This window comes from Staurois parvus, unplaced genomic scaffold (assembly GCF_062004578.1).
Source record: "Staurois parvus isolate SC_StPar_1 unplaced genomic scaffold, SC_StPar_1.0 ptg000261l, whole genome shotgun sequence".
Classification (NCBI taxonomy): Eukaryota; Metazoa; Chordata; class Amphibia; order Anura; family Ranidae; genus Staurois; species Staurois parvus.
The window spans coordinates 347,297-368,625 of NW_028318057.1; the positions used below are offsets into that span (position 1 = coordinate 347,297).

The following is a 21,329-nucleotide window of genomic DNA, read 5'->3' on the forward strand; positions in this document are numbered from 1 at the left end:
ACTCATTCACATAAGGGGAGGGGGTGCTAAAGTGGGCTTTCAGATTCTGATAACCCCCTACCCGCAGACCCCCACAACCATCGGCCAGGGTTGTGGGGAAGAGTCCCTTGTCCCCATCAACATGGGGACAAGGTGCTTTGGGGGGGAGCCCCCCTGCCCCACAGCACCCCCCATGTTAAGGGCATGTGGCCTGGTATGGTTTAGGAGAGCTCAGAAAAGCACTGCGGAGCACTTTGAATTAGTTGCATAAATTAAGCACTTCAACCAAGTTGGAGCACAAGCACAGACACTTGTTTAACCATTTGGGGCTTTAATAACGGCAATTTATGCTGTACATTACTGGAACGATTATTAAGTCAGAAATGCTAAGGGGTGTTTTTCAACAAAATAAAGCATGGAGACATGGATGGATGGGTGAATTTGAGTTTGCTTTGAATACTAAAAATGAATTAAACAGCATTTTCAGTTTGTGGTGCTCAGATGCAGTTTAGTTATGCTTTAAAAAGCATATAGATATACAATTTACATTTTCATACCCCTTTGTGGCTCCTATACAATTTTATATTTTTAAAGCTGGAATGTGGTTCAAACAATCAATGTCTTTATAATTAATAATGGCCTTAGTGACTTGAAAAATTGCACAGACATGCCTAGCAAGAGCATCAAACAATGTATTTTACAATATTCAGGATGTTCTAAGCAAACATTTACTTCTGAATGTAATTTATAACCACATAATGTAGTCTGTTTACACAAACCTGTTGCCTATGTACAACTGAGTATCATCCTTCATCCAAGTGACTGTTAGTCTCAGTGTATTATCCCACCTAACACGACAGTCCAACCGAACAGTGGAGCCACGTCTACCAATCTGATCTTCTGGACCCTTCACGATGCGAGTTGGCTCTAGGGAAAATAGGTAAGTGGCCTTGCATAATTGTACTTTTGTTATTGGTAATGTTACAATTTTTTACCTCTGTTATTCAAATTTGAACAATTGGTACTGGTACAATTATCTGAATATGTCTACATATTAGTTTCCTGTGACAACCTAAACAGCAGCATTGGGAAAGGGAAAGACTGCAGTGTAATCCTGTGTTTCACAGTGCTTCACTCTAAGACTTGAAACTTGAGAAAAAAGGAGGAAAGAGCAGAATGATGACTTCATCATTGTACTTAAGCCCTTCATGTCTGATTACCAAGCTGAAGAGCTTGGGTTACAGTGAAAAAAAAATTAGGTCAGCAACCCCGTGCTGTCTGCAGGGGTGGCTTGATCAAAAGACTGACTGAACCAACTTACAAAAATGTTGGCAAGTAAAACAGTGCATATGTATACTATGTATGTAAACTGTGCATTTATACGCATGTCTGAAGTTCAGGTTCAAAATGACAACTGTTGACTTACTGAGAATTTTATTTCCTAAATGCAGGTAGCCTGCAGAGCAACAATTTGGCCATCCACATTGATACCCAAATCTGACATTTAAACATGAATCAGACAGGTACCATCCATTTAGGTATCAGCAGAAGATTTGGTGCCAACACCACAAATTTGTAACACTATAGCCTATATTAAAGTACAATTTAAGGCAATACTTTTATTATATTCAGAAAGAGCGTTGAGAGGATAGAACCCTACCAGGTTTGTGTTGTGGTCTGGGTTGCCATTAGGAAGAATCGCCAATGTCACCAGAAATAAATGTAAAACTAGAGCCAACAATTGCAGTTGGCACCAGAAATGTAAAGGAGGGGAACATTTCCAATGGGGACACTTGTTTCTGTTTCAGTTGTCTACAGGGGCATATCTGTCATATTTGAAAGATATCTCTATACTTCCTATTGAGGATACAGGACAGGAAATAAAGAAAAATCACCCTGTGAGACAGAAATGACAAAAAACTGAGAGTGTTTTTTAACCCTCCACTACTCTATCCAAAACACAAAAAAAACTACTTTTTTTGGCTTTAGATATAAGGGAGGTCTAAAACTACATTTCTCTGCTGATAATCTTCCCATAAACAATAGGTCACTAACCATGAACGTGATTCACTATTTAATGCTGTATTATCCAACAACAAAGGCTCACACCACCTAAGATGATTATGTTTAAGTCAAATGTTTCTATAGCTGTTTAAATCCTTCAATATGAGTTAATAGTTCCTCCAAAATGAGATAACTGTGATTGAAAACTACAATTACACACTTGAAAACCTGCTCAAAAACAATATTTTAATATTTTGATTACTATAGACAAAGTAGAGACAATTATAGAAAAACTTAACTCTACCCATGATCTTACCTTTGACTTCCAGCCTTACGGTGTTTTCAGCATTGCCAAGGATGTTTGTAGCAACACAAGTGTATTTGCCTTGATCCTCCTTTCGCACAGTACTAATCTCCAGTGTACCATTTTCATGCACTCTGTAATTTCCTCCATCCAGGTTACTGCCCTGTCCGTTCTTAAACCTACCATGTCCATTGAAACAGAGCAAAATAAAATGTATGATGTGGATCCAATTCTACAGTTGTCAAAAGTAAAATCCTGTTCTGCTTTTACTTGATATTCTTTTAAAAAGAAGATTAAAAAACCACAATAGAGACAGACATGATGGCTACTTGCAGTACAAGCCTTACCAGCGAAGAGTAGGTATAGGAGATCCAAAAAAGCGGCAGTCTAACTGGGTCCTATTATATTCAATTACTCTAATTAACTCGTTTCGAACGCCCAGCATTCGCGATGGAATATCTACAATAGGAAACAGAGAAGCACTGTAAATGTATGTATTTGTTCACAATAGTAAGACATCAGATGCAAATATACTTTCTAGAACAGGAATACATAGACAACATGGTATGATGGTAGTTAAAGTAAAATGTAGACAGCCAAGAGATGCATGTGATGGTAAAGGTCTAAAGAGCTATCCATTGGTTGGATAGGTAGGATAAAAAGGGTGATAAATTAAAGTGCATTGCATCTGTAATACATAAAAATTTCCAATTTCGTATTAAAAAAAACTGCATATTTCTTTTTCATACCTCCCAACTCAAGAACTTAAGAAAGAAGGAAGACAAGGACTTGTGGCATGCAGCCGGCCCAAGCAAAAAGTGGGCATGATTAAACTACACCTAATACTGGGCCTAATTATATACTATATATATACAGTGCCTAGAAAAAGTATTCATACCCCTTGAAATTTTCCACATTTTGTCATGTTACAACCAAATACGTGAATGTATTTTGTTGGGATTTTATGTGATAGACCAACACAAAGTGGCAAATAATTGTGAAGTGGAAGAAGAAGTGGAAGTGGAAGGAAAAAGATAAATGGTTTTCAATTTTTTTTTCAAATAAATCTCTGAAAAGTGTGGCGTGCATTTCTATTCAGCCTACTCTACTCTGATACCCCTAACTACAATCTAGTGAAACCAATTGCTTTCAGAAGTCACCTAATTAGTAAATAGAGTCCACCTATGTGTAATTTAATCTCAGTATAAATACAGCTGTTCTGTGAAGCCCTCAGAGGTTTGTTAGAGAACATTAGTGAACAAACAGCATCATGAAGGCCAAGGAATACACCAGACAGGTCAGGGATAAAGTTGTGGAGAAGTTTAAAGCAGGGTTAGGTTATAAAAAAATATCCCAAGCTTTGAACGTCTCACTTAGTACTGTTCAATCCATCAGGACAGGCAGTAAAATGTCCACAATGACATAAATATGGACAGAGCACAAATCCTTGTATGCTCAGACCGAATATTAAAGAATAAGTTCACGTTTTGTACAAAAATAATAAATGCACATTTTTTTGCAGGTAAAAAATGTGCATTTAATATTTTTGGCTGCAGGAACCTGTAAAGCACTGGTGCCATGCAGGTTTTCTGCAGATCTGTCAGTATATCTGCTTGCCTGTACAGGATGTACAGGCAAGCAGATATACTGACAGGAAGAATCAATGAACTACCACGGTGCTCCATTGAGAACCACAAGCCGACAGCCTTAGTGCCAGCCAAGAATTTTTGGTTGGAGGTGGCTAAAAAGTTGCTGGGGGAATATTACTATATGCTGTGCTGTAGATTGGGTTGTATGTGACATGTTCACTTTGTTTCGTGTGTTAAATCACACTCCTGACCTCTGCACTTTGTATAAAGGTCAGGAGTATATAACATATAGAGAACATTAGGTACTCCTGACCACTACAGTCTGTCGGTTGTGATATGTGTTACATATGTATGGACACTGTACTCCCAGCATACACTGGTTGTGCTCTATTTGACAACTGTACTCTGATCCAACCTGTTAGAGCTATAACATCTGTAGAGAAAGCTCATGTAAAGTGTTAGTTCTCTGCTTATATTCTTTTTTTCAGAAAGGCAAATATGTAAATTTAGTTTTTAAAAAATATTTTCTTTTGCCTGAAGACAAATATTTTATGTTTTTTGTTGTTGTTTTTTTAATATCTTTTTTTGCCTACAGGTTTATGTGTGTCTTAATAACTGTTGGTAATCAAAGTTTATACAAAGTTTCTTTTTGATTTTAGTTGTGGATAGAGAATAGTAAGGGGTTAGAGCCCACTGTCTGTGTCTCCATTAGGAAGATTCCCTCTCTTTAATTCTCCTGGTTACCATTGTCACCAGGACTGAAAGTGAGGCACAATCTAACATTTTGAGTTGTTGATATAACAGGAATAGAGGTAATATTTTCCAATGGGGACACTTGTTTTGGTGAAGACTGTCTAAGAGGGGATCTACCTCACTATGAGGAGGTTTCCTCTCACTTCCTGTTGTGTCCACAGTACAGGAAAGGAAGGGACACCTCTTAAATGAGACATAGATGACAAAAGATTGGTCCCACCATAACCCATTATTGCTGGACTTGCACACTAATAACACCATATTAAAAACTTTTTAACACCTATGACTTGGTGACTTCTTCCAGTACTATACAGTCCCCAAAACTAGCCGTGCTGTCAGTTTATTCTGAGTACAATATCCACTGTAAAAAAAAATCTCAGATTTTTTTTATTCTGACAGCTAGATCCACTATACCAAAACATTGGAAACCAAGAGCTCCACGAACCACTAGGCAATAGCTAGGGAAGCGGAATAGATGGCCCAGTTATTTGACCACTGGATCTAATTTTCTAACACCTGGAAAGGCATTGATACTTTTCCAGACCATAGACTGTTTTAAAGCTTACTCTTGTTTTAAATACATGCTTCTATCATGGACCACATTATTAGACCGGTGGTCATTTTCGCTCTCCGATCAGGTTCTCCTTTAATATCTTCTCAAACCCACCTCTTACCAGTACCTCCCACCACCACCCATCCCTTACTACACTGCTCATCCCCTAACTTCCCTGTCTTGTATTAACTAATGCTTCTCCCCCATTGCCTTTTCCTTACTTATTTTCTTCTTCTGCACCCTTACATTGAACTGTATAAATCTTCTGTTTTACACATGTAGCTCTTTACACTATGCTGCCATAACAAGCTACAACATTGCGAGGTATTAAAATGCAAAAGGACATAATTAAACCTAAGAGATATGTACATACAGTAGATACAGTATTATGCTTAACACATCTCTAATGTATAACAGAACCTGTACAATAGGTATGAACAGATTCGGTTTGATTTACTAAAGGTAAAACTGCACTTTGAAGGGGAATTGTCCCCAGAGTTTAGGGAATGAGGTGTAACTCTACTGACTTCTACCATCCAATGATGTGTAACCACAAAAACTATGTTTTTTTTTTTCCTTGCATGTGATTGGGTATTTTTTTGCAAAGTGAAATTTCACCTTCACTTAGTTCTGGGGAAACTTTCATTGCATTGTGCAACATCCCTTGAAAGTGTACAGTCTTTTTGCTTTTAGTAAATTAATCCCATTGCATCTATTATGCAATTCTCTTGTTTTCTCTCATAGTCCTACTACTCCTCCAAAATTTTAAAACAAATTTTAGGTTAAAGCAGAATTGTGTGCAGTGAAGCTATTGGGCTCATGTTCTACTCAAAGGGGCTGATTTACGAAAACTGGAGAATGCAAAATCTGGTGCAGCTGTGCATGGTAGCCAATCAGCTTCTAGCTTCAACTTGTTCAATCAAACTTTGAACCTGGAAGCTGATTGGTTTCTATGAAGAGCTGCATGATATTTTGCACTCTTCAGTTTTAGTAAATCAACTGAAAAGTGTATATCTAGGCAAAAAACTTTTTTAAAGTTATGGATAGAGTTGGGAGGGATTAGACACTCTGCTAATTTTTTTTATTGCTGTCTGCTTTCCCACTGGGAGAATTCACTTCTTCATTTGTGCTGGTGTGCACTGTCACCAAAAAACAAAGTGATGGGAAATCTAACACTTAACCTCAGAGCAAGAGCTCAAGGGAATTCCTTCAATGGGGGTACCTGTTCTGTCAATATTAGAATTCCCCACTCTTTAAGAGATTTCTTCTAACTTTTGGTTGTGTCTCTGGGACATGTGAGAGGAGGAATGTTTCCTCCGATGGTATACAGACAAAATAAACAAATCAGACTCTAAAAATAAAGTTTTGGCTATACATACACACAAATTATGTTTCTTTAGGCTGTGCCCACTCTTCAGTTTAATGTGACCATGCACAACACTATTCGCTGCACCACGTGTGCAGCAGCTTTTCCCTCTTCAGTGTGCCCCAGGGGGCTACTGTCTGTTTTATTATGACACTGTAATTGCTCATCATATAACATTATATAATTTAATTTTAAGACTAAGCATCTCCTAATATGGTATGTCTGTCTTTTACTTGGGGTTCACTTTTGCTTTCATCCTCATCTGTTCTATTAATCAAAGACAATACCAGATACTTCTGGGTATAGAGGAGCATGTGACTCATTTTCCTTCCATGGGTAAAGCATATGTTTGCTTTTAGGGAATGGCCAAAAAGACACAATAAGGGAACAAGAGAAAGACAGAATATTATGTAACTTTATGAGGCCAGAATGCACCAACTACAGATGACCAGAAGGTCTAAGCCGCTGGTCTGGATTCATGTGGAATAACGGCTGTTGAATGAAAACTGTAAATACACACATCAACAAACTGATCACATTTAATATAATAATTGTTTTACTATCCTATAGATAACTCTGCCACATTGATAAACACTTATCAATAGATCACAGCAAAGTTGTCTGATAATTGGAACAGAGATAAATAAAGAAATACAATGATCTCACTCAAGAAAAAAGTTATATTTACCAAGTTTATTCATATAGTACCAAATCAAATTAATAAACGCTATGGTAATAAAATAAGACACTGCAGCTTTCCTTACCAAGTATGGAGACAAAAGCATTAGCCAACAGATATCCATGGGCATTAGAAGCATTACACTGAAAAACTGCACTGTTACCAGTCTGCACTTCTCGGAAAATGACAGTGTCACCAGCAACTTCAAAATTTGGGTTTGGAGCTATTACAATGGAAGAAATGATAACATAAGATAGTAATGTGCACTTGATAACATTAACTTCATTTTTATTAAAAATTTCTAAAAACTTCTACAACATTCATCAGACCATTGGTCCATCATACCAAACTATTAACAGCCAAGGATCACATGGTAATTGAAAGGAAATCTTGCTGATTCAAATGTCCAACCTCATAAATGAGTTTGTAACTGGATCATCCTCTTTTTATGTTTTGATTTTTACTTCAAACCAGTAAGCATATGCCTCTGAATTGCAGTGCATATCATTCTGGACAAGGGTAATACATTTTTTTTCACAAAAAAAGTTTCTGCTGTCTTAGCAGTAAGTAAATTAACTTGTATTGTAATGTCTAGTAAGATTTTCCAAGATGAAAAAGTGGAAATAAAACACTGGATATCATTCAAATACCCAATAATAATGCGCTGAAATATCCACATACAGTATAGCTTTCACGCTTTCCTCCTGCTGACCTCAATAATTTACAGGATTCAGTAATGGCATGGAGGTCAGCAGAAGGAACCAGTGACAGCTGCAGGAGACCCAGGAGATGTTTCTGTGGATTTTGGCAGAAAAGCTCTCAGGACTGGAGTGGTGTTCTGTGGCATGGGCAGCTGGAAGGTCAAGTATTTACAAGGTTCTCTTACCAGAATACCTTAATTTCAAAAGTTTACTGTAGTGACAACGTTGGGCAGCACAGTGGCTAAGTGGGTAACACTTCCACCTAGCAGCACTAGGGTCGTTGGTTTGAATTCCAACTATGACATTACCTGGCTGGAGTTTGCATGTTCTCCCTGTGCCTGTGTGGGTTTCCTTCCACACTCCCAAGACATGCTGGTAGGTTAACTGGCTACAGTCTAAATTGGCCCTAGTATGTGTATGTATAAATGTGAGTTAGGGACATGGCCGCTGCTTCCACTAGGCAAACTAGGTGGCTGCCTAGGACACACTGCCACCTAGGGGTGCCTGGGTGCAGCACAGACCACCATTCTCTCTGTGTGGGATGCCACCACGTCATGAATGATCAATCAACTGAGAGGAGGGGTGGCAGACGGGAGGAAGAAAGGACAGAGGAAGATGCCAGGTCTCTGGGACCAGTGTAGCAGCTGAGCTGCCACTTCTTCCAGTGTTCCTCTTAGACTCAGTCCCTTAATGCAACCCGGCTGGCAGCTGCTGATCACTATGGAGTTCCAGCCCTCGTCTTCCCATTCATCAGCGGAGGAAGGTAATGTCTGACTTTGACGTCTTGTGTCTGTGTAAATGTGACCCGGCAGGCTGGACATCCATCACATGTGCAGTGTGTCAGTAAGTGATGACATCATCATGATCCCACAGCCTGCTCTTCTAGTGCCTGCTGGGCCTGCTGATCTGTGTCATTGTTGATGGTGGTGTGTTGTGTCGGATCTGTCACTGTGTGGGATAGTTCCACAGCTGTCACAGCATTTTATCTCCCCTCATTGCCTGGGGAATTCCAGCTTTGGATCTGTCAGAGTATGGATCCATCATCCTCCACTCACTGCAATTTTCTCCCTTCCACTGCCAGCCACAGATACAGTCCATCTGTGACACTAATTTTTTTCTTTAATATTGGTGCTGGTGGCATCTTATGGCAATTATTTTTGCAAATTAAAAGAAATGTAGCAGTTGAATTTTTTGTTGATTTAATATTTTCTACTGTTTTAAAATGTATTTATTTATTTGGGGGGGCACAAGTAGTTGGTCTTGCCTAGGGCGCAAAATAGTCTATCACCGGCCCTGGTTAGGGACATTAGATTGTAATCTCTTTGAGGGTTAGGGACTGATGTGAATGTACAATATGTAAAGTGCTGTGTAAATTGACGATGTTATATGAGTACCTGTAATAAATAAATAGGGTTGTTTTAAGGTCTTCAAACCTAAAAGTCCTAATATGCACATCCAGTCAAATTGTTTTGAGATCTGTAGTTTCCCAGCAGCTAGAGAGCAATAGGTTGCAAAAAATGTCTTTTAAATGCTAAACCACTAAATTCCATATATGTAATTATACTCAGATTGTGATGGGTCTTGTTATTTAGCTGTCACTACAAGACCTAATATGCTCTATTTAGAATGTTTTGGGATTTGAGCTTTCTCAGCAGCTAGAAAGCCAACATTGTGATAATGGGGCTGTTTATATACTTCATGGGGGCAACAAGTCTTCATGTAGTTTGGAGGCACTCATTATCACATGCAGAGGAGAACTGTCCATGCATGACCAAATGAGTAATTTTGATATCACACTGCATTACCAAGTTGAATGTAACAGAGGTTTTGGAGTTCTTATACAGCATCCGTGTTGTAATCTCAGCTCTGAGTTTTTATTACATAAAAATCTGACTCAAGCATCTAATGAGCATATCCATTGGTAAATAACATTTTCAGTGTTTTAAATATAAAAAAAAATTGCACCTTTGCAAGTAAATATTAAAGTAGAAAAAAAAGTGCCACATAGTCCTTTCCTTAGCTGTGCATAAAAGCTTACCTGAAATTGCTTCTCCATTCATCAGCCACTGAATGATGGGTTTAGGGTTGCCACTGGCTCGACAAACCAAACGACCATTTTCACCTGGGGCTAAAATCAAGTTTTTTGGTTCATCCAGCCAATAAGGAGCCGCTGAGGTAACAAAAAAATAATTTTAGAATCTTACCAATCAGTTCTCTTTGAGAGACAACACACATTTTAGGTAGATTCAGAAGGGCAATCTCCTAGAGCTACACTGTCTCAGGGTAAAGGATTACATAGACATTAAAACATATAGCTCTATGGTAAACAAATTAATATTAGAAAAAATTTAAATTAAATAAATATATATACACACACAATTGCACAGAGCAGGTGAGTGTAAAATGTTTGTTATTTTAATAAGAAAAAAATTATACCGCTTTAAAAAATTCCATGCAGTAGAAGAAAGTTTAATCTGGCCATACACACAAAGAGTGGATGGACAAATCTCCTACTAATGGCTTTTATATTCTGACAGTAAGCATGTCAGAATACCTGAACTGCCTGGTTCTTTTGGTTTATCAAAGCTGCCCCTCTGGCCTCCCTTGTCCTGATCTTGCAGATGCTACAAACCTAACATTCCCTAGGACGCAACACTTTCCTAGATTGTGATTAGGAAAAAGGAACTGTGGAACACATGAGGATGCATTCAATCTATGTGACTTGAAGAGACTGATGCCCATGAGGCAGTAGTCTCTAACACACTGTTATGCTATGGATAATGCTATCCTGCTAAAATGGATGAACTGGGTGTACTGTTTCATATAATATCATACATAATGGAATAGTTTGTGCTCTGGTGAGTTTACCTGATGCTCTGGATACTGGACACCATTTGGACTATGTATTGTTTCATATGCCATTTTGTGGATGGGTGGGTCTATTTAAAATCTCTACAATAGCTTTGCTCATTACTCATTAGATAAATAACTGATATTATCACCATTATAAGACTGCCATCTTGGTAGCCCAAGCATTTGTTCTTATGAGCAAGTCAATAATCAACACGGACAGGACAGTTTCAGAAAGTTTAGCCAGAGACTTGAAAATTGTGGCAACATAAACTATACATGGTTGATGTCTCTGAACAATGGTCTTAGTTTGATTAGGCATGTATTTTGCAAAATTGTGGAGGCTACATCCTTATCAGACGACTGCCATCAGCCTACAGTTGTTATGCTTGTTCCTGTTGCTTTATGCAATTAGTAGTGAAGCAAATGACAGAGAACTCTTTATGGAGCATAACAATATGTACAGTTTGTTGCTGATAAGACTGAGTATAGGGTGACAGCCATTTATGACTATACATTGCATTATACTATACTTAAACATCTATGAACCAGAACAATTCTAACATGGGACAATCAGGGGCGGAATGACAACTCATGTGGTCCCCGGGCAATAGGGGATCATGGGGCCTCTGTGTCCTTGCCCACACTCAAAGCACATCCAAAAAAGCCTATAAAAAAGGTACCATGGGCATTTTATGGGGCCCCCTACTGACCCCGGGTCCTCGGGCAGTGCCCGAGTGCTTGAATGGTCAGTCCGCCCCTGGGGACAATTAATGTTCTGTTAGTGTATAAAGGACATTTTTGGTGGCCACACTGTTGGATTATAAAAGATTATTAATACCATCTTGTTTTTTACATTAGATGGCCAAAGTGAAAACATTTATGATATCCATTGCTTGAATATTGGATATTACTGAATATTATAACTTTACATGAAAAATGCAAGCATAGCTTTAACATAAAATAATGTTTTATAATAATGTTTTATATAATAAAGTATACATTTTAATATAGCACTGCGCTGGGGCTGTTTTATAGAATCATTCTGCACCCTTAAAGACTATGGTGTGAAATTTTGTTTATATGACTGTATTTTAGAGGTTGTGTACAGAGAGTGAACTTTTTGTTGTTTAGAGTACATGAGACTTCAGACAAAATTTTAATTTTTAGCATGCTGATGGACAAAGTGAAGAAACTAAAGCAAAACAATCAGAAATCATACTTTTCAATTAGATCAGTAAAAGTCTAATTCAGATTGCCTATGGACTACTACATGACCCCATTTAATATAAACTCATGTAGTTTTGTTAAAATGTGGTATACATTTCTAATGTTTTCTGATTTTTGGGCCTTACCCTTAACACGAACAGAAATTGTGTGTCTGATACTTCCCATCCTGTTTGATGCCTGGCAGAAATACTCTCCGCTGTCTTCCTCAGAGACAGGTGAAATACGCAGGGTCTTGTTGTAATTCTCAAACTTCAGTTTCTGACTGGGCAGCTCTCCTCCTTTCTTATACCACATAATTTCTGGAGTGGGTCTGTTAAAAACACAAAATCATCACAAATTCAAGCAGGTGTAAAGGATACATAATTTGCTGTGTGTAAGCAATATTTTTTAATATGCACATTTAGTTTTGTCTGTTTATTTAAATAAAATTATTAAATAGCAATTAACAATATCAGTTAACTCGTAGTTATATTTTGAGAACACAATTGACAAGACAAAAAAAATACATAAATGGGCTGATTTAGGATCCTTTCACATGGGTGGACTCAATTAGTGGATCTATCTGCTCAGTGGAGGATCTCTCCACTGATCCCCACTGAGCAAGGGAATGACAGGTCTGTGTCTGCTCCACTGCTGCAGAGTGGTGAGTGGTGAGTGATGGGTGGTCGGATGAAAATGGACCACCTGTCCTTTTCCTTCTGACCCGATCTGATGGACGGAGAATGGCGGTTCCGATCGGGTCCACCTGAAAAACGGGCAGGCAGACCCATTCGGAACGTCTATGTGAAAGAGGCCTTACTACAAGATTATTTTTCACTAGATTATGTCAACATTAAGGTGTCCTTTTATGACACAGAGAATAGCTGAGATTCAGAGGATCGCAACTATTCTCTGGTCATTCACAGTTTATGACACTCAGGAGAACATGTTCAGCCCTTCACTGGAGATCTGTGTTCTCCCTCCAGATTCTCCAGCCCAGAGCTGGAGAATCGGAGGGACCGCAAACTAAGCAGCGATAATTTACCTCTGCTTAGTAAACTGATCTTTTACTGTAATCTCGCGCGATTATAGTAAAATCAGCCGTTTTCCAGCGTTTGTAGACCGTTCTTTCTTCGTTTGGAGAACTGATCTACATATACTTCATAAACGGCATTCACAGGAGAACTGTGTTCTCCGAGAATGCCGGAGAACTGAGCAGCGATCTATTACTGCTGGTTCATAAACGGACACCTAAGTCTTCAGTGACACCGAATCTGACTTTGAAATTGTGCAACTTCACCTGAATTCAAAGTCGGATGTTGGTCCAACTTCAGGTGCAACATGGAAGACATCTGTGTGACTTCATGCACAGAAGTCTATGCAAGTTGCACCTGAACTTGCAAAAAGTAGTGCATTAAGTACTTTCAAAATCTGTGCGAGTTGGAATCACAACAATATGACCCCTTCCATTGCAGACAATAGGGTGCGACTTGTCACACGATTTGAAACTATCAAATTGCATGACAAGATGCACCAGTGTGACTGGGGACTAAATATCCAATTTAGTTCTGCTAAAACTAAAATTCCTGAGAATCTGATTAGGTAGTTTAAGTGGGGTGAGCTATAATAAATATAAATAAACCTGATAGACTGAATGTGTGGTATATTTTTCATTTCAGTATAACAATGACTATTCCGTACTCTTTCACTGTCTGTCTGAAGTTGGCCTTCTTCTAGGCACTATTGTAATTACTACTTTAAAGTTTTCTTTTATCTTAGCAAACACATTAATTTATGAAGCAAACATCCAATAATATTCTAGGGAATCTTGTATCAATTTATCTCATCCATGAGTGGAAGTTTGAAATAAACCTAAATTAAATGGGCTAAATGAGAAAAACTGCATACTGTATTCCTGAGAAACCTTTTCTAGACATGGTTAAACTTCCCAGTTTTAACAACTTTTTAAATGTATTTGATGTTTTTTTCTGTCTTCTACGTAATAAGATTTATATTGGTAGTAATTCAAAAGCAATTGGACCCTCTTTGTAACCTTGAATGTTTCACCAGTCATTTAAGTAATTTTTTCGCCTCAGCTGAATTACAGCAAATTTCCTGGCACAAAACCTCTTCTGGGTAAAGAAATTTCTAGGTACTGTAAACCATTCCCAAGAATATCTATGAGTTTACTAGGACAAGTGTTAATTTGTATCAAAGCTGTATGAACTTCATAATGGATGTCTGAATTGTTGTCAAATAGTTTTGCTAGATAACTGGTTTTCTCTTCCGTTTAGGGATGGTCATTTCAGTTTGATATTTATGGCCTCTTTAACAGCTCTTTCAAACCAATTTTCTTTTCTAACTTGCACATTTGGCTATCCTTTATGCTTTATTTGCAATGTTTCATCTCTTCAATGTACGTGTCTCATTATCACTCATTTCATTGGAATGTGTATACCAAGTTGTTTAACTAAAGACAAGCATACATGGACTGAAATTTGGCTGCTTCAGCACTGTGGTTGTACAGAAGTCAGTCCACCAACTGCTTTTCCCCACTTGGTAAGTACCGCAGGCTATAGATGGCAGCACTGACCAGTGTATTCTGATGGCAGGGAAGTCTTCCCACTGTTAGAATACAATAGCTCAGCGGGGCGGGTTCCCCTATCAACCTCAAATGTGTGGATGGGGGAATCAGGTCATGTTTTTTTTTGTTCAACATGCAGACTGAACAAAAAAAAAAATGGATCATGTATGGTTAAAACAAGTGAAAATATAGAACCACACATATGTAGTACTGCAAAACCAAAGAAACAAGAAGAAAGAAGAATAAAAAATATTCACTATCTATTGTGTTTCCATCCACTACTGACCTTTTCCCTCAGTCAGCACTTCTCTTGATTTGTTCTCATTATTTATTTGCACCAGTCTTTAATAGGCACTATTTGGATGTCATTTTCAGACATCTGGGAGCATACGTACACCATATGATTTTAAAGGAAGGTTTTTATTCACATTTCCATTGTACACACACTGACCATTTTTTCCTGGTCAGTCCGTGCCTTTTTTTCAAATAAAACAAACCCATCAGAGAGACAGCAAAAGCATTAGGCGTGGCCAAAACAACTGTTTGGAACATTCTTAAAAAGAAGGAACGCACCGGTGAGCTCAGCAACACCAAAAGACCCGGAAGACCACGGAAAACAACTGTGGTGGATGACCGAAGAATACTTTCCCTGATGAAGAAAACACCCTTCACAACAGTTGGCCAGATCAAGAACACTCTCCAGGAGGTAGGTGTATGTGTGTCAAAGTCAACAATCAAGAGAAGACTTCACCAGAGTGAATACAGAGGGTTCACCACAAGATGTAAACCATTGGTGAGCCTCAAAAACAGGAAGGCCAGATTAGAGTTTGCCAAACAACATCTAAAAAAGCCCTCACAGTTCTGGAACAACATCCTATGGACAGATGAGACCAAGATCAACTTGTACCAGAGTGATGGGAAGAGAAGAGTATGGAGAAGGAAAGGAACTGCTCATGATCCTAAGCATACCACCTCATCAGTGAAGCATGGTGGTGGTAGTGTCATGGCGTGGGCATGTATGGCTGCCAATGGAACTGGTTCTCTTGTAATTATTGATGATGTGACTGCTGACACAAGCAGCAGGATGAATTCTGAAGTGTTTCAGGCAATATTATCTGCTCATATTCAGCCAAATGCTTCAGAACTCATTAGACGCCACTTCACAGTGCAGATGGACAATGACCCAAAGTATACTTCAAAAGCAACCAAAGAGTTTTTTAAGGGAAAGAAGTAGAGTGTTATGCAATGGCCAAGTCAATCACCTGACCTGAATCCAATTGTCAGGGATCGGTGGTTCTGCCGTGATGCGCCGGGAGGCGCATGCGCAGAACACCGATGCACCCTAGCCAGCAAGCAGCGGGACCTGGGCGATCGCGACGGCCGCTCATGCGCACTCGTGATCACAGACACGCGCCTGGCACCAATGACAGCGCAGGGCAGGCTATTTGAACAGGACAGGAGGTATGTCAAATTGCCGTTTGGTCTTATCTGCTCTGTTCCTGATATCTGATCCTGTGAATCTTCTGTTGCCGACCTCTGCATTGTTCCTGACCCTGCTGACCATCTCCTGTTTAACCCCTGGCTTGCCTGACCATCCTTCTGTCTGATCCTCTGTACCGCGCTGCCCGTTAGTTACTGAACCCGGCTTGTGACCCTGACCATTCTCTGCCTGCTCATCCGGTACCTTGCTGCCCGCACGTTGCTGACCTGGCCTGGCTGACTACACCTTACGTTACCCAGACGATCCATCCATCCATCTCGCACGAATCTGTCCCTGTTACCAGGTCTGCCAGCCTCTTCATGTCAGGCTCCTTTCCCCGCACACCTCTGATGACGATCTCTACCATTGCCGGACGTACTCAGGGGTCGTGACCTGGTCTCAGTCTGCTCCAAGTCCATCCCCACCATCAGGGGCCCTGCTGAATAAGCAGATTGGGACTTAGAACCCACGCCCTGAGGAACCCCGTGCTGTGGGCTGCTAGAGACGCCGCCAGGCGGTGCTTAACAGTACCAAATGGCCACATGTCGGAGCCTGGAAGAGGACCATCCCCATTGGAGGATATATGCCAGCACCTGGCGGCACAAACCCAGGCAGTAAAGATGCTGCAGGAGGGCTATACCCACTTGGAAGGATGGATTCAGATGTTGACTACTTCCGCCCCTGCATCCCAAGACTCGGGTCCCTCATCGTCGGCCGGAAGCCTCCCGGAAACGCCTGCAGGAGCCGCGGCCTCTATGTCTGTACCAGAACCTCGTGTGCCTACACCGGAGCGGTTCAATGGGGACCGCACTAAGTTCAGGGCCTTCCGCAATGCCTGCCAGCTCTACTGCAGCCACGGACATTTTCCACAGAATCTGTGAAGGTGGGATTTGTCATTTCGCTGCTGCAGGACGAACCGCAGGCCTGGGCCCACTGTTTACTGGAGACCCATCAACCACAGCTGGAGTCGGTTTTAACCTTCTTTGAAGCGATTGCACTTCTTTATGATGACCCACAACAAACAGCTTTGGCCGAATCGGCCCTACAAACACTCCGACAGGGTCGTAGGGTGGCTGAGGAGTATGCGACAGAATTCAGGCGTTGGATGGGGGATACGCAATGGAACGATGCGGCCCTGCGCCACCAGTTCCACATAGGTTTGTCCGAGCCATTAAAGGACGAATTAGCCAGGGTGGGCATACCAGCCACGTAAGAAGACCTCATCACTCTGGCCATCCAGATTGACCGACGGTTGCGGGAACGCAAGATGGAAAGGTCCGGCCAGTGTCAGAGGCCTACGTGGGTGTTACCCCGTGTCTCAGTGCAGGCCGCTTTGCCTACTGGAAATCGTTACCCGGATACAGCAGACGCACCTGAACCCATGCAAGTGGGGTTACCTCGTCCCTCATTAATGTTCGAGGAACGCCAGAGACGCCGGCTCAACAATCTGTGCCTGTACTGTGGGGAAGCGGGCCACATGGTACGTTCCTGCCCAGCAAAATTAAGTAAGTGTGCATCTGTGTTTTCTGCCACATCTTCCACTGCCATTAATAGTTCTAATTACTTAGCAGTACCAATCTCTTTCCAGCTTCCCAGAAAGACCGTGTCAGTGACAGCAATCGTTGATTCCGGGGCCTGTAGCTGCTTTGCAGATCTAGGTTTTGCTGCACAGCATCAGATCCCCCTACAAACCAAGGAATGTGGATTAAACATCTTTTTGGCTGATGGGTCCCGAATCAAATCAGGAGTGGTAGACCGGGAGACCCCACCTCTCTGTGTTATGGTGGCTGGGCACCATCAAGAGTTCCTTCGTTTGGATGCCATCGCATCCCCTCTGTTTCCAATTATTCTGGGGCTTCCTTGGCTACGGGCACACAACCCCCAGATTAATTGGAAAACCGGTACCCTCCAGTTCAGCTCCCCATACTGTCGGGAGCATTGCTGTCCCCAAGGAGCCTTTGGCTCCATGCTCTCTGTTATGCTTAGATGCTGACGCAGAACTGATGCACCTCATTCCCCCAGCCTACCACAGCTATCTCAACGTGTTTAGCAAACGAGGAGCGGATATCCTTCCCCCACATAGGCCCTATGACTGCCCGATTTACCTGCTTCCAGGATCTGAGGTACCCTTCTGGCGAAATTTTCCCCTATCGGAGAGAGAATTGGGGGTACTTAAGGAGTATATAGATGAGAATCTCCAGAAAGAGCTCATCCGCCCTTCCATGTCCTCGGCCGGGGCGGGAATTTTCTTCGTTGAGAAGAAAGATAAATCCCTGAGACCCTGCGTGGACTACAGGGAGCTAAATAAGATCACTGTAAAGAACCGCTACCCACTTCCCTTGGTGCCAGAATTATTTCAGAGGCTCAGGACAACATCCATTTTCACAAAATTGGATCTAAGGGGGACTTACAATTTGGTCCGCATTCGGGAGGGAGATGAGTGCTCCTTCCGTACTAGGTTTGGGCATTTCGAGTATTTGGTGATGCCCTTTGGTCTATGTAATGCCCCAGCAACCTTTCCACACTTCATCAATGATGTGTTCAGAGATTTTCTGGACGTTTTTGTGGTCATCTATTTAGATGACATCCTGATTTTCTCTGCGTCCCTGGAAGAGCATAGAGGTCACGTTAGAAGTGTGCTGGGACGGCTCCATCAACATGGGCTGTACGCAAAGGCAGAGAAGTGCAGTTTTGAGCAACACAGCATTTCCTTCTTGGGACTAATCATTTCCACCACTGGAGTAGTCATTTTTGGACCCCCAAAAGATCTCTGCGATTCTGGAATGGCCGGTGTCAGTGGACAAGAAGGGTGTGCCAAGATTCATTGGCTTCGCCAATTTTTATAGAAAATTTATCAAAAACTTTTCAGGCCTTGTGTCCCCCATCACCCAACTCACCAGACAAGGGGTGTGTTTTAGGTGGACACCTGAGGCACAGATGGCCTTTGAGTCCTTGAAGAGGCTGTTCACCGAGGCCCCCATACTGAGCCACCCGGATTCCTCATTGCCCTACATTCTGGAGGTAGACGCGTCTGAGAACTTGGTATAGGCTGTGCTATCCCAGAGGAAGGGCGTCAAGGAACTGATGCACCCTGTGGCCTTCTTCTCCAGAAAACCTTCGTCTGTGGAGAGGAATTATGATATTGGGGACCGGGAACTTCTGGCCATCAAGACAGCATTAGAGGAGTGGAGGTACCTACTGGAGGGAGCCACACACCCAATCCTGATCTTCACGGACCACAAGAATCTGGAGTACCTGAGGACGGCAAAGCGCTTGAGGCCACGTCAGGCTAGGTGGACACTCTTTTTCTTGAGGTTTGTGTTCCACATCACATACAGGCCCGGATCAAAGAACACAAAACCCAACGCACTCTCGCGTATGTTTGAAGACCCTGAAGAACCCCACAAACCGGACACCATCCTGTCTACTGGGAATTTCCTTGCTCTACAGACCGAGCTACGGTCCCAACTGCAGGCTGCATCCAAAGGGATGCCGAGCCCACCAGGAGTTTCATTGCAAAGTAAGGAAGGACTTTGGTGGAAGGAGGGACGGATCATGGTGCCCAAAGAGTCCCGTACCGCAGTTTTGGGTCACTGCCATGATCATCCTTTGGCTGGCCACTTCGGGGTATGGAAGACATTGGAACTGCTGCAACGTGTGTTCTGGTGGCCCAGCATGACTAAGGATTGTGAAGCATACGTGAAAACCTGTGCGGTCTGCCAGAGAAACAAGCCCTCCAGGAGCAAGGCCTGGGGTCTGCTATGACCCTTACCCATACCTTACAGGCCATGGGAGATGATTTCCATCGACTTCATCGTGGAGCTCCCACCATCCCAAGACCATATCGCCATTTTCATGGTGGTGGACCGCCTGTCCAAATTGGCCCATTTCCTGCCTCTGAGGAACACGCCATCAGCTGCAGAGACAGCACAAGTCTTCGTGAAGGAAGTGGTAAGACTTCATGGGGTCCCAAAGGACATCGTCTCAGATAGAGGGGTTCAGTTCACCTCTAAATTCTGGAGAGCACTGTGTGAGACCTTGGGAATCAAGCTGTCGTTATCTTCGGCATACCATCCACAGACCAACGGGCAGACGGAACGCACAAACCAGACTCTGGAGCAGTATCTCCGATGCTACACTTCTTTCCTCCAGGATGATTGGCTGACTCTCTTGCCATTGGCCGAATTCACATATAACAATGCAAGCCACTCTGCTATTCAACAATCTCTGTTTTTCGCCAACTACGGATTCCATCCCACATTTCTACCCGACACGATTCCAGAGAGTCCAGTACCAGCTACACAGGATATGTTACAGTTCTTCTCAGCAAATAACAAGGTTCTACGGGAGGCTATTGCAAGAGCCCAAGAAGATAGTAAAAAGGCCTTCGATAAGAGGAGGAGAGGCAAACTTGTTCTGCACCCTGGGGACCAGGTCTGGCTAGTCACAACAAACCTGAAAATGTCTTGCCCATCAAGGAAATTAGGACCAAAATTCATGGGTCCATTTAAGGTGAAACGGAAAATTAACGAGGTGGCATATGAACTCGTACTCCCCGAATAATTTAAAATACACCCAGTTTTTCACGTGTCCTTGCTAAAACCCACGGCACCGGATCCATTCCCGAACCGGAGATCTAGACCTCCGGAGGCCATAAACATTGATGGGGAAGAGGAATTTGAGGTCGAAACAATTCTAGATTGGAGGAAAAGGAGAGGCCAGACCCAATTCCTCATTAAATGGAAAGGTTACGGCCCGGAGAAAAACTCATGGGAACCAGCCCAGAACATCCATGCCTCTAGACTAATTCGGGAGTTTTTTCGCAATCACCCACGCAGGAGAGAACAATTGGGCATCCGGCGGCTGCCCATAGGAGAAGGCAATGTCAGGGATCGGTGGTTCTGCCGCAATGTGCCAGGCGGCGCATTCACAGAACACTGATGCACCCTAGCCAGCGAGCAGCGGGACCTGGGCGATCACGACGGCCGTGCATGCGCACTCGCGATCGCGGGCACACGCGCCTGGCACCAATGACAGCGCAGGGCAGGCTATTTAAACATGACAGGAGGTATGTCAAATTGCCGTTTGGTCTTATCTGCTCTGTTCCTGATATCTGATCCTGTGAATCTTCTGTTGCCGACCTCTGCATTGTTCCTGACCCTGCTGACCGTCTCCTGTTTAACCCCTGGCTTGCCTGACCATCCTTCTGCCTGATCCTCTGTACTGCGCTGTCCATTAGTTACTGAATCCGGCTTGTGACCTTGACCATTCTCTGCCT

The 21,329-nt window shown here is 42.1% G+C and overlaps 1 protein-coding gene across 24 annotated transcripts in view; it reads right to left on the bottom strand.

Annotated features, from left to right (window-relative positions):
- NFASC (neurofascin) overlaps positions 1-21,329 on the bottom strand; it is a 222,619-nt gene that overhangs the window by 62,777 nt on the left and 138,513 nt on the right. For all 24 annotated transcript variants that reach the window (XR_016313276.1, XM_089681130.1, XM_089681128.1 and 21 more), the window contains 6 exons: positions 12,134-12,318; positions 9,967-10,098; positions 7,313-7,450; positions 2,635-2,746; positions 2,300-2,466; positions 759-906 (listed from right to left, as the gene is read on the bottom strand). Coding sequence is in view for 23 of the 24 variants with exons in the window: in XM_089681130.1 (XP_089537256.1) it covers positions 759-906; positions 2,300-2,466; positions 2,635-2,746; positions 7,313-7,450; positions 9,967-10,098; positions 12,134-12,318 (882 nt within the window). In the remaining variant the exon portion in view is untranslated. The remainder of the gene's footprint in view (positions 1-758; positions 907-2,299; positions 2,467-2,634; positions 2,747-7,312; positions 7,451-9,966; positions 10,099-12,133; positions 12,319-21,329) is intronic.